The following is a 17,955-nucleotide window of genomic DNA, read 5'->3' as shown; positions in this document are numbered from 1 at the left end:
TGACTTCTTTCTTCCTTTATTCCTTCTTTATTCTTTCTTTCTTTCCGCCTTATTCTTCCTTTCTCCTTTTTGTCTTTCTATCTTTCTGTTTTCTTCCTCGTCCGTCTTTTTTCTCCATCCTTGCTTCTTCCTCCTTCCTCCCTTCTTTTTCTATCACCTTCCCTTAGTCACAGCATCTGAATGAAACGTTGCAGTGATGAATATTACTAAGACGTATACACATTCACATACCATAGGTTCTAATTTCCAATGATGCTGCCTCCATTGCAGCGACCATAATGAGCTTTCATATGATAAACTGTTAGCGTACATTTACCCATGTTTGGTTTATGCAAGTAAGAATAAATACAAGAGTTAGGATAAACAGAACGGAGTAGGGAGGTAGACGGGAATAGAGACACATTTTTGCTAATCCGAAAGTCTTTCATCCTCGATAATGGATCGATGGTAATGAAAAGCTATACCTTCGTTCTTCTGATGTTATTATCATTGCTATTATTATTTTTGTTATCATTGTTCAACAGTTTTCTAGTCAACGGAAATACCCCATATGACCATCGCAAACTCTACGGAAAAGAAGCTTAAGCTTGTTTAACGAGATCATCATTGGGGCTGCGAGGTGTTCAGTCACAGGACCTCGCTCTGCCTAAAATATTACTGAGAAGGTAATTTCATATTCTTAATATCGTTTTCTAGTCTTACACTATTAATCATCAGTGTTTGTCAGCATTTTTGGTTATGACTGCCGTTAAATCTTTCTTTGTTAAACTCTTTAGCTGTTCACCATTCTGGCCAAGAAAAGTTGAAATGCGTAGTTTCTTTTTTCCCCTCAAAATATGCATTCTGCAGAAGCAAGAATGTAGGAAAAAAGAAAACAAGCAAATAAAGAAAGAAGCATCTTATACGGAACACCGACATGTACCTAAATAAGGCGAGTGTATGTAAACTTCGTACTCAAGTGCAGTAAAGTACTCAAAAAATGTCATAGTTTCTGGTGTGGTTTGTCACTTAGCTTCCCGACCCTGGTGCGCGCTATACAGATAAATATACAGGAGAAAAAGAATTGTACCACGCAGAACATTACTTTATACCTTACTGAATAATGCATACACCATTAAACTATATTATTAACTTCTTTATATTAATTCTTATAGCTGACGTTCAACTTGATTGCAATTGATGTTAGACATATTAGTTTTTTGTTTTTGTTTTTCGTGTTGTTTTTTTTTAAACAAAATCTTGGTAACGTTTACAGAGAAAATAACCGAGGTCTTAAATAAAATAATATAAATAATATTGTTAAATAATAAAAAAAATTTCCACGATAAGCCAACGAAGTTGTCGTTAGATGTAGATAGATGAATCATATGACGACGATGCTATTTTTAGACACAATCGAGGGCTTGCGCCTATTGAAGGGAGTCGAAGGTAAGGAGTGATTGGAAAATGTTCCACCCCAGAAAATTGTTTTATCTTATTTATTCTCAAGATATTTGTCAGTTCACATTTTAACAAGTAGGAAAATGAATTAGTGACGTGCTGGATGAACTTATATTGATGTGACGTTCACTCAGTGTTTGTAGTAAGTGAAAATACACAAACCCTCTGAGAATCAAACTAGGCAAACGATGACAACAGCCTTACAGTGGCTTAAACATTCCAAATATTTTGGAACTTCTGATGTTAGAAAGCAGTTTTTTTATTTGTAATATCTCTGTAAAACATGTTCGTATTTTTTTTGCGAACTATTAATAACGACGGTTCTATACAAGTCAGTAAATAAAAGAAGGCTCAGGCCGATATACGAAGGATTGATAGATAAGTCATAGCTAGATATAAAATAGGTAAGTGATAAGAACTTTCAAATTTTACTGGAGAAAAACTCTTCTATTTATTAATGTTAAATGATAAATTTTAACCTCAATTAATTCTTTACTTGGTTAGTTAATATCAGTCCTTATCTTATAAACCTGTGCGGAATTATAACCTTATGGACACATATTTATTAAGATTTAATACATGTCTATACAGATGAAAGTATTTTAGCGGTAAATCCTGTGCCATCTTTGAGACATATTTGGACATTCCGAAACACTGAAATATTCTGAAGATTAAACATAAACACGCGCATGCTTTAATTTAAAAAAATATTTGGAAAAAGATCGCTTTTGGTTTAGAGTTTTTCAGACTTACTTATAAAGCATACAATAATCTCATTGTAGCTGAGTTTAGTTTCACACAATGCAATTACAATTTATTTAATGATTTATTTAGTGTGATTTATTTAACGAAGAATTGTTTGATTTTTTTTTTCAGAAGTAACATGGTTTGATAGCGACATTCAGTGATTTCAAACAAAAAGCTGTGATACTGACAGGTAAGTTACGAGACTCACATAAAATTAAAGAAGCTAAAATAGACTATAAAGGGCAGCACGATGTTTTATTAAAAAAAACAAATCATAGTTTGTTTATTTTCAAAATTGCTATCAGGGCATTTGGTCAATTTTGTTTTAACCCATACGACAGAAACAGATCATTAGCAATTAATTTGTTTCGAGCAGCTCAGTAATGTTTGATTAACTGGCAATATCTGTTTTGACATTTAAAAGAATTCATCATTGTAAAATTTTATCAGAAACAACTATGTTGGGTTTTTAAATGATACCACATCGACAGATTTGTAAAATGAAACCTTTCTTCAATAAGTAAATCTGAGTCTTTGTTTATTCCAGGCAATCCAAAATGAGTTGTCAGCTGAAGAACACAAAAAGTCCATTTGAAATCCAGTGCTCATTTCCTGATGTCGGTGACGGGAAAGGCGATTTTTCAGTCTACTTTAATCCTTTCAATGGACCTGCAGGTATTTAATTGAAGAACTCTTTCTTGTTGCCCATGTTGCTTGATGACAGCGCGTGATTGTGTTTTATTCTTCTCCTTCCTTCAGAACACCCTGTTATCCATTCACGCATCTCAAGACAAATTACTGGACAGGTCGATGAGACCGACGGGACTGCTCAACCTGTCATTCATTACACAAATGGATATCTCAACACTAATGTTGTTTCTCTATCACTGTGAGATATTTTCTAACTACATGATTTTCTTTGTGTTTAGTACTACTTTATATTTCGCGGTTATATCACGATTTATGCAACAGTAATTTCAAAACCAGGATAAAATCTCAGGCAGTCCATCATACCACATCATCAGATTACCGTGACTAGATGTGATTTTGTTTAACTCATTAAAAACTCTGGTAGTGATAAGCAAAACAACAATTTAAATATTTACAAAAGCATAAACTCGTAACTCCTATCACTGAATAAATCAAGCTTATTTTCATTTTCCAGCACAACTCATGGTTAGCTGCACGCGCATTGAAAGAAGATACGCGTGTACCTCAGATGAGGTCGTCGTCACACAGGAAAATCTCAACACTGCGACCATCACTGTGACTGAAACATTTGCTAAAAAGAAAGGAACATTTTCTTGTCAGAGAGGAGACCTTCCTGTGACCAAGCAATGCCAGTTTCCATTTTCGGGTAAGATTTTCTCAGACTTCTTTTTTTTAAAAAAAATTTACTTCAGTTTTAGTTTGTTTTACAGTGTTAAAACTTTATTATACGACTTGACAGTGTAATAAAAATTATATTTGATTATTCAGGAAAGCTCAAGTGGGCGCTAATGAGTTTCTTTTGGTTTGAGAACAACTACTTACTTGATCTTCTCGGAGTATGGGCGATTTTAAGAAAATAGGCCGTCCCATCAGCAGCTTCAATTCTGCTAAAGTCGACCCTTTTGCGATGACACTCTTTGGTAAGAGAGTTTAAAAGTGTCAGGTGTTTGTGAAAACACACAGGTATACACTTCATAGTTGAATACTACTGGGATGTTTGTCTATCGTGTAGAGCTTATTTTGAATTTTAATGTAAAATGGAGGTCTAAGAAAAATGTTTAGCATCTGTATTTGTCATTCAAATGTGCCTGACAATGTGACGATATGTAGGGCAGCTAACCTCCAGAAAGTTCCTTAAACTTAACGGGAGGTGAAGATTAGCAAAAGCAGAAGATGAAAGCCAGCAGAAGACTATTAATTTTTCTCATTTCTGATAGACTAGTACGAAAAGATGATTAATGCTTTAAACTTCTAAGAAACGGTCCATTTACACTTTATGATCTTCGGAGCCCATCTAAACATATGAATATTTTTCTACTCCTTACACTCGAAACATTTAAAATTTATTTATTGACATTTGCTTGTTTCCAGGAGTAAGCACTTTAAAACCAGAACAATTCGAAGAGGGAGGTAAGTAATGCACTGTAAATTTAACAATTAGTGATAATAATTTTTTTCTTGTTTCTGTTATTCCAAGATGTCTTTTGTAAATGACAAGCCTGAATAACAACGAGCAGGACAAACAGTAGAAAACATAAAACCACAATTTATTCACTTTGATACGTGGAAGAACTAGTACAGATAATTTGCCTAAATTCAGTTTCCTTATGTTTGATAACAAATAATAAAAATAAAAACAAATCTAGTGTAATCATAAGAGTTTTATTTTACTTTCTTGAAATAACATGTATGCCTCGATTACAACTGTCCAGTAGATAAACAAAAACAGCGATACATCTTATTGTGACAGATTTTGCAAGAAAACTAAAATTTAATTGAGTTTCTGATGCAGCTGTTTTTACAAACCATAATCAGCCAAGGGGATAACACAACAGCAATACAAAATGTCCATGATCTACATTTATAAAAAAAAAAATTTCTGTCGATCATAGTGCCTCTTTCTCGTTTATTTCATGTGATGTACTCTTACTGTTATCTTTCTTGATGGTGTTGATAAAAAACATATTTTTAATGTAGATGACAGTACTGCAGTAGTTATCGGATTGGCTGTTGGTGTTGCTGCTCTACTCATTCTTATCGTTGTCATTGGTCTTCTACTGTATAGGAAATACAAGTTCAAGAAATGTAAAATCATTTTGCTATCTAATTTACTGAAAATTCACAGAGTTATAAAAAGAAATAAAAAAGCATAGTTATGATGTCTATCATATGATTTATAAATTCAGATAATTGAGATCAAAGTGCTCATTGCAGTTTTCAAGTCAAGGACTAACAAATATGTGACACAGATTGTTGTTTAAATACAAATGTCATGCTGAAATATATTTGTTGCAGGTTGTGAAAGTACCAAGAATCTTAAAACGTAAGTGAAATGATTGTGAAAGTTGGATGTTGAGACAGTACCATATAAACAATGAGATTTACTGGTAATGTACAGCCGTGTGTCAGTCATGAATCAGGCAACTCAGTCAATTTAGTGAAGTGTGACTAGTCGTGAGTCAAGACAAGCCAATCCGTTTGTTCAGGAAACTCAGCAATATCTCCATGTAAACAAGCAAATAAGTATTTATAGAAACATAAAAATAGGAGAAAATAATTACACATTCGATGAGCTGATATTTAATCCAATATCATGAATGCTTCCAGACGGTGTGCCTGGCAGTTAGCACCATTCCTTCCTTCACCCTCACACCTTATTTTCCCCTGTCAAACCATAGAAACTAATTAGTCTGGATTGGTACGCTGGTTTTACACGACAGCATTTAGTCAAACGAAAATATAACAGCATGCCCCCAAAACTGTGGGGTTTCATAAACACACAAAATAGTCACGTGACTGAGTAAATTTGCAAACGCTTGCATATTTGTTCTATTTCCATTTTTTTCTACTTTATAAAATTTTAGATAGTTGCATTTGGCACTTTGCATAAGAAATCAGATTCTTAGGTGCATGAACTTGAATTTATGTAACTTTACACACACACACACACACACAATGCATACATCTATATGCTTGGAAGATTTCCTGCTTCTGTACAAAAGTTTGAAAAATAAAGAAATCGGAAACAGAGTTTTGAAAACTGCCTCATTATGACAGAGAAAAAAGTTGTGGGATACAAAAATATTCAGCTTTACAGTATATCTTTCAAAATTCAGCATCCCTTTTAAAATTAAGTCATATTCTTTGCAGGAACACAAGTTCTCAATCCATCAAGTTCGTCAATGAAGGCAGCAAACCAAAAAAGCAACTGGATCAACTGAAAAAGCTCATAAGCTGCAGCACGGCCAAGGAAACAGATGCTAAGATCATCTGGTAAGGACATAATACTTAAACAATCTGATATGATAATTCTCAATTTAAGTATCGAAGGAAATTCTACACAATTAAAGTATTAAAAATAACGAAGGAAAAAAAGCTGTAAACAAATCATTAACAAGTCAGTGAAGCAATGCTGTTTTAGACAATTTGTGTCATTTACAGTAATGGACAAGGCTCAACCCTCAATAAACCCCAGAAGAATGGCGGCACTGGGGTCAAATATGCTGAAAGCAATTCTGGACTCGAAGAAAAAAGTGGCTCATCCCCCTCAGGCAAAGGAGGATCAAATATTCCTCTCATTTCAAGCACCGAAGGGGAAAATCTTCGCACATAGGAACTTTGCTGCTGCTAAAATTATTTTGTCATGAAAAAGTGGACTTGGAAAACATGAATAGACAGATGAGCGCCTGTAGAATATATACAATGCGATTATTTTAAGATTTTTTCTCCTTAACCCTGAGTTTGTGTCATTGCTTTACCTGTTAGGTACCCACATGATCACAAACATCTACATGACCTTCACAAAACAAAGCATATGCTTCTGTTAAAAGGTTTGTTGTGTTCCAAACTGAGAAGTTATTGGCCCACCACATCCTTAACTGAAATATGTGTTAAACTCACAAAACACTTTCAAGCACTTACACTTTTCTCCCCTCCATACACAGATGATTACCACCATTCAACATTATATCCGTCCAGTATTGTATAATAATGGTATATCCAAATGCTTTTATAACCAATATGCTTAAACAGTTTGCTGCTTTACCCAGTTTATAAGAAATTTTGAAACAAATTAGTGTTTAACCTTGATGTCATTCCCAGAACAGTTGTTATTGCCATTTTAATATTATACCTTTTATTAGAATTTTCATTGAACAGTTTTCTGCAAGATTAAATTGCTTCTACTAAACATTGCTTCAGAACTTTAACCTTGTTTTTCACTTTCTTACTTTGTGCTAAGGTTTATTGTTTGATTATGAATACAATTGAGCACATTGAACTTTGAGTACTGCTGCAACCAGGCATCAGTGGTTTGTGTCGAACTTAATCACGAAATATTTGTGTACAGAAAGCTCTGCATGATGAAGTGTAAACAGCTCAAGATACGATAAATGCCTTGTGTGTAGCATTGTAAATACCATTTTGTGTGATTCATCTGTGATGATGCAATTTTCATTAAAATGAGTAAAAATAGCTTAGAGGTTTGTTGATTGGAACAAAAGTCCATTAAGTTGCATTTAATTTGGATTGAGTTGAATGAGTCAATTATTAGGCACCATTTGTAGTCAGACAGAAAAAAAATGGAAAGAAATTTTTTTTCGGGAATTCAAAGGAGACTCCAAAGAACAAACACGAATGCCACGATCAGTGCTTCTGAAACTATAACATTATCTTGTAAGAAATTGAAGTTTCCATTGTATTCTTTTGCCTGTTTGGAACAAATAAAGAATATGTTTTTAAAACTGATTTTTTTCAAGTTCATTTAAATGATGTCTTACCCAAGCTAAATCTGTGAAGGTGGTTTAAAAAAAACAACAGCTTCATTAATTAGCCATGATTGATTCAGGAACGAGAACTGGACATGGGGAGTGATGGGGGCTAACGGCTGAAAGTTTTCTAAATATTTGCAAAATATTCAAACATGTTCACATTATTTCATTAAAAAATTGTGCCAAGGAAAAGTATGATGGCCATAATCACCCTAGCCAAATAAATTCTCAAATCAAAGGACAAGAAGACCCTTGTGAAGTTAAGCGATTTATGTCAGAGTTGACAATAAAATCTCAATATTTGGGAAGACAACCACTTCCGTTAGGAAAACATATTCACGAGCAAATGTGATCCCTTAGACTTTCTCCCCCAAACCAATTCCATTTGTTGGTGCTCTTAGTTACGAAAGCTGATGACAACAAAAGACGAATTTGCTGCTGATGATGATAAGTTCTTGATACAATGTGCACTTAGTCTCGCACGAAGAAATTTAAAAACATTGCTTACTTACTTGCTGCCTCGGAAGTAGCTATGGAACCGTTCCTTCTAAACTGGCCTAAAGGCCAAAGGTCAAAGGATAAGTCTAGAGCCCAGTGTTCTCTCTGGGGATGTGACAATGGACTGTGGGTACAGAAACCTTCCAGTCACATCTCTACCTCAGTCTTTGGCTAGAGAAGACTGCACATTTATTTTACTTTTTGACACTTTTTCTATTTCTTCTTATTTCAAGATTGTTTACTTCATGCATTAATTAATTAATTCACTAATATTCAGATTTTCGTCTTCTTACAGGTTGTAGCACTAATTTAGAAGACATTGCAACACTTTCACTTCCTGAGGCAACTCATGCATTGCGGACACAGCCTTTCGCTATTGACGCATGTAGTTAAGGAAGAAGTCAGTGTATTAATTAATCTCTGATTTAATTATACCAGAGACACTATATACGTGCTGGGAGGGTCACTCGTTGTGAGACCTGTAGTAAACCGAATGACAATGGTCACTAAGAACATCGGAGGGTGTAGCAGGCTGTAGTCCAGTGATCTTGATGAGAAGACTAAGAATCTAGTCTAATAATTACATTTGTTTACTAGGTGACATTCATCAAAGGAGACTCGTGATGGGCAGGGGACAACTGTCTTTCCGAGAAAGTCGGAAAAGGACCTTGACTGGGTGGGAGACTAAATAAAACTAAAACCTATCAACTGTCGTTTACAAGGAAGTTGATAGTCCAGCTGGCTCAGAGATACTAGTTCAAATCCTTGGCTCTTCTTGAGTTTTAGACTTTTATCTGAAACAGGTGGTCAGAGATACAGATGTGAGCTTCAACATGAAGGCATCTTGTACAGGTTTCTACATCTTTTTTCTTCTACAGAAAGGAGTACTTTCCTTGTCCTGTAAGTAAACGTGACGAGCATTTTGTCCCAAACAATGTTTCCCGAGTATAATTTTGTTGACTACTTTTTAAGGAAGTAATTATTGTGACATTAACACGAAGAAAATTAATTATGAGGTTGTATGAAAATTATAAGCCTTCTGAAATATTGATTCAAATGGCAAAAATGAATAATATTACGATTTATGTGGTCACATCAAAACCAATACAACAACAAGACAGAGGAACATGATGAAATCTTCAACATCCACTTATTACAGAAGGCATTTTTCACATAAGACAAATATGGAATATTTAGTTTGACATTTGTTTCTGATACGTAGATTCTTTTATCTTCCCTTTTCTCCGATTCATACCTTTTAGATGTATTTGTCATTTTCAAAGCAATGTGGAGTAAAGGTCGAGATTTTGTTCCCAGATAGTTAATTATAGCTTAATAAATTTTTTTTACACACGGATTATGCATAGAATGAATATTTTCATACATTAATGCCTTCTAATTTAGGTTATTTAATAATTAAATGATCCAGTTTTAAGCTTTCACTTTTTGCTTTTTAAGTAAGTTCATTTTTCTTTAGTGTGAAAAGCACGAAGTTTGGGTATGATGGGTTAGTAGAGACCAGATATGTCAGACAATTAAAGTTTGTTGGAAAAATCCTACAACAGTTACATAATCTAATAAATATTAGACTTTCCATAAATAAGTATGGGGCTGCTTATTATTGTTTTTTAAGCATTAGAAGTCTGTGAAGTTTTTATTCCCATATCTCACCTCAATTTATTTTTCAGGTGGAATTTCCGACTTCAGTGAAATTCTAAAAGAGACAGAACATAGTATCATAAACATCAGCTATTCTGTCAATGTTACTGAAGGCTTGGAGTTCACAGACAAATTTAATGCTGTTTATGAGGTGTGTGAAAGGAATTCCATCAAAACTTGCTGCACCTTTATTTGGAATAAAGGCTTCAACAACATGATGGGCACGGACGTGAGTCAGAAGACAGGAGTCCTCTGTACTGGAAAACAACAAACATCTAGCAACTCTGTGGTTACTCTGGAACTGCAGATATCTCAGTTGGTCAGTCGGTCACTGAGTGTGATGAAACTGTCTACCAGTAGAAGTGGTTCACTCAAGATCACAAGGAACATAGGTGTCGAGGTCTCATGTGAGTGGCAATTGATAAATGATAAATGATCTCTTTACACATACAGTTACTTACAATTTATTCTATCAGACACTTATGAGATATATATATATATAGAAAACATATTTTCTGTGATTATTTTATTTAACATAGCCCAAGACACAAAATTTGTGATGTTTGACGAAGAAGTCTATATTGCAGAAATTATCACAAAATATAGGATAAATAATGCTCTCTTCTTAGATATAAAAATTTGGCGGAGATTATTTACAGGATTTGTAAAATTTTTAAAGCTGTCTAGAACATCAGTCATTTCATTATAGATATGCTCCACAAGTAGATAGGTATACGTGACACTTTTTTCTCTACCTATCAGATAGTTGTGTTATCCATATTATCTCCTTACAAAACAAACAAAACAAAACAAAAACAAAACAAAAACAAAAACAAAAACAACAAAAAAAACCCCAAAAAACGAAAAAAAAAATGGAGCATGATGATGTGTGCCTGCGTTTGAAGGAGGAAATATATCACTTTGTCCTCAGTTCGTGTATGTAGATAAACAAGGAAGAATGTATGACATACATGAATGTGTTTTTATATTTTTATTTTAACGTAGACCCGCCCATGTAACAAGTCTGACTGTGGATGGACAGGAAGTTGATGGTGGCTATGTCATCAATGACCGCCAGGTGGTCAACATTTTCTGCTCATTTGATAAAGGAAACCCTCCTGCTATTTTCCGTCTACTGGATAAAAGTGGAGGCAGTTGAAGCTGGCCTACAGGGAAGAGAACCTCAATCATTCGCTCAAAGTCCAGTGTGAAGATGACTGGCCGGTGGTCAGATGTGAAGCTGCCGGTTCGAAACACAACAGATCCGTGTTGTTCCTCGTCCGATGTAAGTTTGCAGTGTGTACAGAATGAGTTGCACTCATTTCACACTCAATACTCCAATCAGTTTTCTTTTTTTAGTTGTAAACAAACGAGCTGTTATTTGAAAGATTTTCATCCGTTGTTGTGAAAATGGAAGCATGGGAAAAATTTGTCAACACACAATGAACGATCTATAAATAACAAGATGTATGAGAAAAAGATTAGCAATTATCGCCACACTCCACTTTTTTTATAAGATTTAATTTAATAGATTAATGCAATTTTTTACGACTACTAATTAAAGGCTATAGACATATTTTAATCATCGTTATTTTTTTTTAACTGACAGGTCCTCCTCAGTTTGTTGACACATTCCAAATGTAACTCACCACAACTCGTGTGAACACTGGCACTTTAACCTCAAGGCTCACACGAAAACATTCAAGAGATGTGTCATGGCCTCGTCGTTGTTGAAGGTGAGGAGAGAAGTGAACTGCACCTTGACTGGTGCACCGCCTGACCTTTTGCTGACCCTTCACCTCGACAGAGAGGACAGGGCTAAGGGAGAAAACTGGCAATTAACTTTCTCTAATGAAATGGGGTCGACAAGTACAACTTTATTGTTCAACGTCGACACACGTGAGTATGTTATGCTATCTTTTACTAGATGGGAACAGACAATAGCGTAAGAAAGGCAGGAAAACACGAACAGTCAAGAAACTAACGAACAAACTAAGTAACCAACGAATGACTAAGACTGTCAAAACAAATATATTTGAAGAACCAGAGCAGGGCATGTGATCTTATAGAAAGGTCGAACAAGAAAGTATTCTTGAGGTATAGACCACTATGTTTAATGAAAGGAAAGATTGGAGAAGAGACATGCATGAAAACTAATATTTATTCTCGAGACCAAAAGGAATATAACGACTATACCTCCGTTATTTAGAGAAACCATTAGGTGTTCTAAATAAACACGGAAAGCACAAAATCTGTTAGTTAATTTTTAGTTTTGAAACTACATTTGCCATGATATAATCGAGGAGTTATGTGGTAAAGACGAACTTTTCTCAAGTTCAGCTTTCTTGATATTGGTACCCCTCTCCTCTCCCTGCTATCTTATTTTTCCCAACCCTCGAGGGGCAAGAGACTTAGTCCACAGCTGTGTAAACTGGAGAAATAAGTTCGTTACACGGGTATCGAACCAGATAGTGTGTGTTCCCTATGGTTCAGAAGCTAACCCACCTGTATCTCTACCTACAAAAATAAAATTTAAACCGTGAGATGTAGAAGAAGGAATTCAAACTTTTCTGAGTTGTGTAGCTCACCAGGTAAGTAAGTTGTGATGTTTAGTAAACCAACTCACGGCAACCGTGTATGAGTGAAAACTTTCCTTTCTCGCTGACTCGTCGTTCCGTGCATCATTCAGTCAACACCCGCCGTTTCCTCCGCCACCCGGATTATTGCCGGGTACACACTTTAACGACAAGAACGCTGAGCGTTTCAGATAAGGTCTAAAAGGTAAGCATACTTTTACATTACATACGATACTTAAAAAAAACAAGTTTGTCACTGTTCTCAAAAATATTTGAAAGATGAAATCAAGCACGTACACAGAGGAAATATCAGATTTTGACATAGATCGTGGAAATTGTTTACACTTGGCTACTGTATCACAAACATTCATTTTATGTTAGTCTTATTTCAGCAGTTCCTGCACGCATTATACATTTGTGTAGTGATATCTATATATATATTGTGGTTAATATTACCATGTGTCAAACTATCTTTATATATATATATGCAGTGTTAGCAGGCGTGGCATGTGCACATTTGAATAAATATGGATAATAAGACAATAATTAGAAAGATGGGGAATGTCAACAATATTGTAGCATGTCGTGTATGTTCCGGATGTGCGTCTACTAAAACCATTCTGTCCTCACAACAATGCTTTCGTACATATAGTGATTCTTGTGAGCAAGCGCCACAACCCACAGTTCTTGTTACAGCGCAAAGACTGACAGAGTTATTTCCCTTTAGGGAGTCGAAGTGAGAACATTTTCTGTGGGAGAAAAAGCCTACTTATTGTAGCTGCAAACATATAGTTTCTGTAATGTTGTGTGCAATAAGTCTTGAAGAATCTAAAAGAATCAAACCTGGTAATGAAGCTTGGAAAAATAATGAAAATGCTCAAAATTTTTAGATTAAAAAAAGCCCATTACTATAAAAAAAATTATCCATGAATAAAAGGGAAACTCATTGCATCAGCATTTGGGAGAATATGTATTTAAGCTATAGGTTTCATGGATAGTAAACCACCAGAGAATACCTAACAAAGAAAAGAAAGAAAGAGGAGATGCCATCTCTTTCTTTTCCAATATTTTGTAATAATATTTTCCAATTAGTGTCTTGAAAGAAATGTATATACACTTCGTACCTGGCTAATTTATTTTCCTATACTCAAGAAAACAGCTAATGACCACAAAGGGAAATACAGACAGACTGCGGTTATTTTGAAAGAGACTATACAAGGAAACTGAAAGTTCAGAGGTCGCTTATACGAGTGTCGGAATCCTGCGATTATATTCCTGTTAAAATTTTGTGGACACTGGTGTACAGCGGCTGGACCCATCATGTACTTCATCATGAACACATCAACCAAAGTTGGTTCTCTGTGTTTGATACTTCTTACACTGATGAAAGGAATTTTTCTCTTGGAGTGTAAGGAGCGAATACGACAACCTAGTCTTCTTTAAAGATTAATTTCGCAAGTTTAAATACTAACTGTGTTAACAATCATTAGTTAATGTCTTTAATTTTTACAGATATATTCAACAAATGTTGAACGCAAAGCCTGCATATAGGAACATATAAGCTTACAAATTATTTATTTAATATGATATAAATACATGAAATGATTAAAAAAAACCTAACACGAACGATGACTATCTTACTGTTGTTTTAAACGAGGTTCGAATTTTAAGAGACCTACTTCCCAGACATGAGATCTCCGTTTCATACAGTTACCATCTTGACTGAAATCTCTTGCTGTTACTAATGTTTGACAACTTTATTTAAGTTTCAGAAACTAGTGCTTTATGGAAAAATTCTTTTTTTCCCATGATCGATCTGATCTGAAGACATAAAAGACTATTAACGAGCCTAGTGTGACACTGCAATCTTCTTGATTTATTTCTCCTCGTTGATATGTCTTGACCTACTCATGAATAAACCCTTATTTTTCAGGTGGGTTTTCTAGCTTTACTGAAAGCCTGAGTAAAGAAGAAAATGGTTCTATCAATATCAACTACACCATCAATGTTATGACAAGTCCTGATGTTCCAGACAGGTTGTATGCTCATTATACGGTTTGTGAAGGAAACTCTGCGAGAACTCCATGTATATTTATTTACGAAAAACACTTTATCACCGAGTTTAAGAAGGAAGTGAGTGAAGAGACAGGAGTCACCTGCTACTGGGAACAACGACACGTGAGCAGCTCTGTGGTGGCTTTAGACATCTACATCTCTCAGGTCGTCACCAGGTCACTGAGTGCGATGATAATCTACACTGGCAGAGACGAACTTCCCATACCTACCCGACTGATACGTGTTGAGGTGTTGTGTAAGTACGAGCTTATTTACCACATTTTTTTAAAACACTAATGACTTTTTAGAAGTAAAGAAACTTTAAGATGTTAAAATTGTTATGTTTAGGACAAAAATGTTACACTGCTAAACGATTCATGCACAACCTTTTACTATATGCATATAAACAAGCAAAGGCAGCTGGAAACACTTTCTTTTCTATATGTAACTGCAGTGTGTGTGTGTTGCTCCACAGACCCACCAAAGGTCACAAGTCTTACCGTGGGTGGAGAAGACTTTACAGGTCCTTACTTCATTAACGAGGGCCAGAAAGTCTACATTTCCTGCTTCTTCGATAAAGGGAACCCTCCCGCTACTTTCAAGCTTCTTGATAAACATGGACAAGTGTTAAAATCTCGTCGTGATGAAAGATACCTTAATCGTTCACTTACTGCCCATTGTAAAGACGACTGGCCGACAGTCAGGTGTGAAGGAAGCGGCTCCAAACAGAACAGATCCGTCACGTTCTTCGTCAGGTGTAGGTATTCAAACTTGTTGTTGTCATGTCGTTTGTCTCCCACTTACTATAAGGTTTGTTTTACTTGCATGGATACTAGAGGTTTAAGAAACAGTGTATGTGCAAACTGGTCAAGAAACATAATTACTTCTGAATTTCAGCTATATTTTTGTGCTCATGCATTTGTGTGTACACTTAAGTGTGTTTGTGTGTGTATTTATGTGTGTGTTTGTGCGTGTGTTTGAGAGATACGCTATGTATGTCTCTGCCCACATTCAGTAGCTGTGAAACATGCGCCAACCTCAAACTGAACTACCCAAATAACCTTTATGCCTTTTGGAACTTTGCAGGTCCTCCTCGGTTTGTCGAAAAACCCATAAAAATCGTCAATCTACAAACATTTCAAATCCTAACATTTCGTGTCAAAGCTCACACAACAACACTCGTTGGATGTCTCTTGACACCAGAGGCTCTAGACAACAATGTCACGAGGGGAGTAAGCTGCATCCTAAGTGTCGCGTTCCACCCACAGCCTCGCCAGAAGCACGCGCACAGCCGCTCACACAGCCGGCCAGACACGCACAGACACTCGGCCGGAGGCAGTCTACGACTTACCTCTCGAAACCCGTGCACGGCACAAACCACGACAAAGACGGGAACAACGATACAAACACGCAGTTTAATGACAAGTATAAACACGCATACACATACACCCACACACACCCACAGAAAAACGGATCAAAAAAAAAAAAAAAAAAAAAAAAAAAAAAAATATAATACCCCCACGAGCACTCGTCAAATAAATATAAAAAAAACAACAACAGGGGACTGCCTCCCGCAAAGAAGTTACAATTAAAATACACACACACACAGCAGAGAACATACAAAGAGCACTGCGACACAGCGCAGGCAAGTGTCCGCTCAGTGTTCGTAGAACCAGCGGAACCATCCCCCTCTTCCTCTGGACCAGCTGTCCGGCTGACCCCACGGCTCTCGTCCCGGTAGACCTTGGTCACGGAGACTCCGCTTGTCGACCTCCACCCTAGGCGCTCCCTCCCGATGGCTGGGCCGCACACAGGCACAGCAGGGTCGCGCTCACGCGCTGACGAGGTGATGAAGGCGCAGGGTCGACACAATAGCGGACAGTCCCACAAAAGCGGACGATGACACAGATGATGATCACAAAACGTCCAGCGAGATCACAATTATGTTGAACATGTAGCATACGTGGAAAACGGAGAAGACGTAATACATGTAGAAGTAAACAAACGCAAGCCTGTAGAGAAACAACAATTCATCCAGTCAATCATACGGCACTCCAAACATATCTCAGTTTATAAAAACACCCTTATACACATACACAACTATGACCAACCTGGTCATGAAACCGCTTGCTCTCATACAAATACATAATTTTATCGTTAGACAAGCGGCCCCTAACTCATAAATTCATACAAAAAAAAACAAAAAACAAAAAAAAACAAAAAAACAAACAAAACAAAAACGGGTGCGTGCCACACGCGACGCGACCCGGCCATTACAAATTCTAACCTAGAACTAAAGGCTCTAAGAAACTAGAAAAGAGTGGAACTCAGAGAAATAGACTCCGCTCACCCAAAACGGCTTGTGCTAATGCCCCGACGGTCAGCTGCCCTCCACAACCGGAATGGCAGAAACTCTCCCGTGGAATCCGACACCTTCCATCCGAAGCTCGGTTTGGGTAAAACGGCGCAGCCTACACTGCCCACATTGGCCCGGCCTCCCGCCGTCCTTTCTGACACAAACGCTCTACTCTCCTCCGAGCCCAGTCAGAACTGCCACGAGGGACGCTGCTCTCTGGGGGTCACTTCCTGTCGCCCAGGGGCTGTGACCAATCGTCAGCGCCCACGACACCCAGCCCATGCCAAGGGCGCGTGAACGCTTTTCACGCCAAAACCTTGGACAGGAAGGAGGGGCCGACCAGTGCACCCCAGAGCTCCCACCGGCAGCACACAGCACTCAAGCCGACGTCACGTGTCGTAGCAAGAGCGTGACGTAGGACACGGCTACGGTCAGAGGGAGAAGGCCTTGACCTTTCCCCTGCACACCGTACAAAAAATAGCCGCCAACCGTCGTCTGCTGTGAGCTGCCTTACTGAACAGGAGCGTCCCCAGGCGCTGACAGAAGGGCCGAAATCGTGACACGCGACACATCCCCCTCCTAAAGACAAAGCAACGCGGAGTTTAAACCCATCGCGTGTCAAGATTACAGAGGAGCAACAGTCACAACAGTCAAAAATTACAGTCAAAACACCAATACTAAACCCCAAAACACGGGAACGACTGCGTAGGCTAAGGCACAACCCTAAAGAAACTCGACAAGAAAAATATAAACATCGCTAACCTACATAACTGACATCATCATCCTTCTACTGTTGAAGGCAACCGGCCGCCTAAAAGGTATCAGGCGGGGAGAGACCTGCTTAAGAAGTCAGCCTCTACAGTCTCACAGTACACCAATCGCCTGCGCGACATCTAAAGAGAAACTGTCCGCAGAACCTAGCGAAACAGTTACAGAGAATTGAAAAAAAAACCAGACTCACTCACGCCTAAATCCGTGATACGTCCTAACACCAAATCCTAAACAGAACTCTCTACCGATCCAGACGGCCTGACGCGTTGCTTCTGCTCCACGCAGAACGACGCCGGAGAATGTGGAGCTGTTGCCAGGACACGTCCCATCCCCGGGAAGCACACAGCATCACCCCAGAGACCTAATGCCCGCC

General features: G+C 37.3%; 2 protein-coding genes and 2 long non-coding RNA genes across 4 annotated transcripts; all 4 read left to right on the top strand.

Annotated features, from left to right (window-relative positions):
* Positions 1–315: 315 nt before the first annotated feature.
* Positions 316–3,553, top strand: LOC112569134. The gene is made up of 4 exons (XR_003100306.1): positions 316–665; positions 2,317–2,377; positions 2,735–2,862; positions 3,353–3,553. It is a non-coding gene; the product is annotated as an uncharacterized LOC112569134 (long non-coding RNA).
* A 702-nt stretch (positions 3,554–4,255) lies between these two features.
* LOC112569283 lies at positions 4,256–6,460 on the top strand. Its single transcript, XR_003100362.1, has 5 exons — positions 4,256–4,308; positions 4,876–4,983; positions 5,194–5,221; positions 6,049–6,171; positions 6,340–6,460. It is a non-coding gene; the product is annotated as an uncharacterized LOC112569283 (long non-coding RNA).
* Positions 6,461–8,603: 2,143 nt separating this feature from the next.
* Positions 8,604–11,517, top strand: LOC112569215. The gene is made up of 4 exons (XM_025246939.1): positions 8,604–9,065; positions 9,854–10,231; positions 10,830–11,109; positions 11,434–11,517. Exons 1-3 carry the CDS (start codon positions 8,999–9,001, stop codon positions 10,841–10,843), a joined length of 459 nt encoding a protein of 152 aa, XP_025102724.1. The 5' UTR covers positions 8,604–8,998; the 3' UTR covers positions 10,844–11,109; positions 11,434–11,517.
* A 271-nt stretch (positions 11,518–11,788) lies between these two features.
* LOC112569213 lies at positions 11,789–15,963 on the top strand. The gene is made up of 3 exons (XM_025246938.1): positions 11,789–13,808; positions 14,334–14,711; positions 14,931–15,963. The coding sequence occupies exons 1-3, from the start codon at positions 13,721–13,723 to the stop codon at positions 15,434–15,436; spliced, it is 972 nt and encodes a 323-aa protein (XP_025102723.1). The 5' UTR covers positions 11,789–13,720; the 3' UTR covers positions 15,437–15,963.
* Positions 15,964–17,955: the final 1,992 nt, after the last annotated feature.

The sequence above is a fragment of the Pomacea canaliculata genome, linkage group LG7, assembly GCF_003073045.1.
Source record: "Pomacea canaliculata isolate SZHN2017 linkage group LG7, ASM307304v1, whole genome shotgun sequence".
Classification (NCBI taxonomy): Eukaryota; Metazoa; Mollusca; class Gastropoda; order Architaenioglossa; family Ampullariidae; genus Pomacea; species Pomacea canaliculata.
The sequence above is the reverse complement of the archived record's forward strand: the minus strand, read 5'-3'. Positions and strand labels throughout refer to the sequence as shown.

Coding starts and splice junctions, on each gene's coding strand:
- LOC112569215 (XM_025246939.1), top strand. CDS start 8,999: ATGAAGGCATCTTGTACAGGTTTCTACATCTTTTTTCTTCTACAGAAA. Junction 9,066..9,853: donor AGGAGTACTTTCCTTGTCCT/GTAAGTAAACGT, acceptor TTTATTTTTCAG/GTGGAATTTCCGACTTCAGT.
- LOC112569213 (XM_025246938.1), top strand. CDS start 13,721: ATGTACTTCATCATGAACACATCAACCAAAGTTGGTTCTCTGTGTTTG. Junction 13,809..14,333: donor AGGAATTTTTCTCTTGGAGT/GTAAGGAGCGAA, acceptor CTTATTTTTCAG/GTGGGTTTTCTAGCTTTACT. Junction 14,712..14,930: donor GATACGTGTTGAGGTGTTGT/GTAAGTACGAGC, acceptor GTTGCTCCACAG/ACCCACCAAAGGTCACAAGT.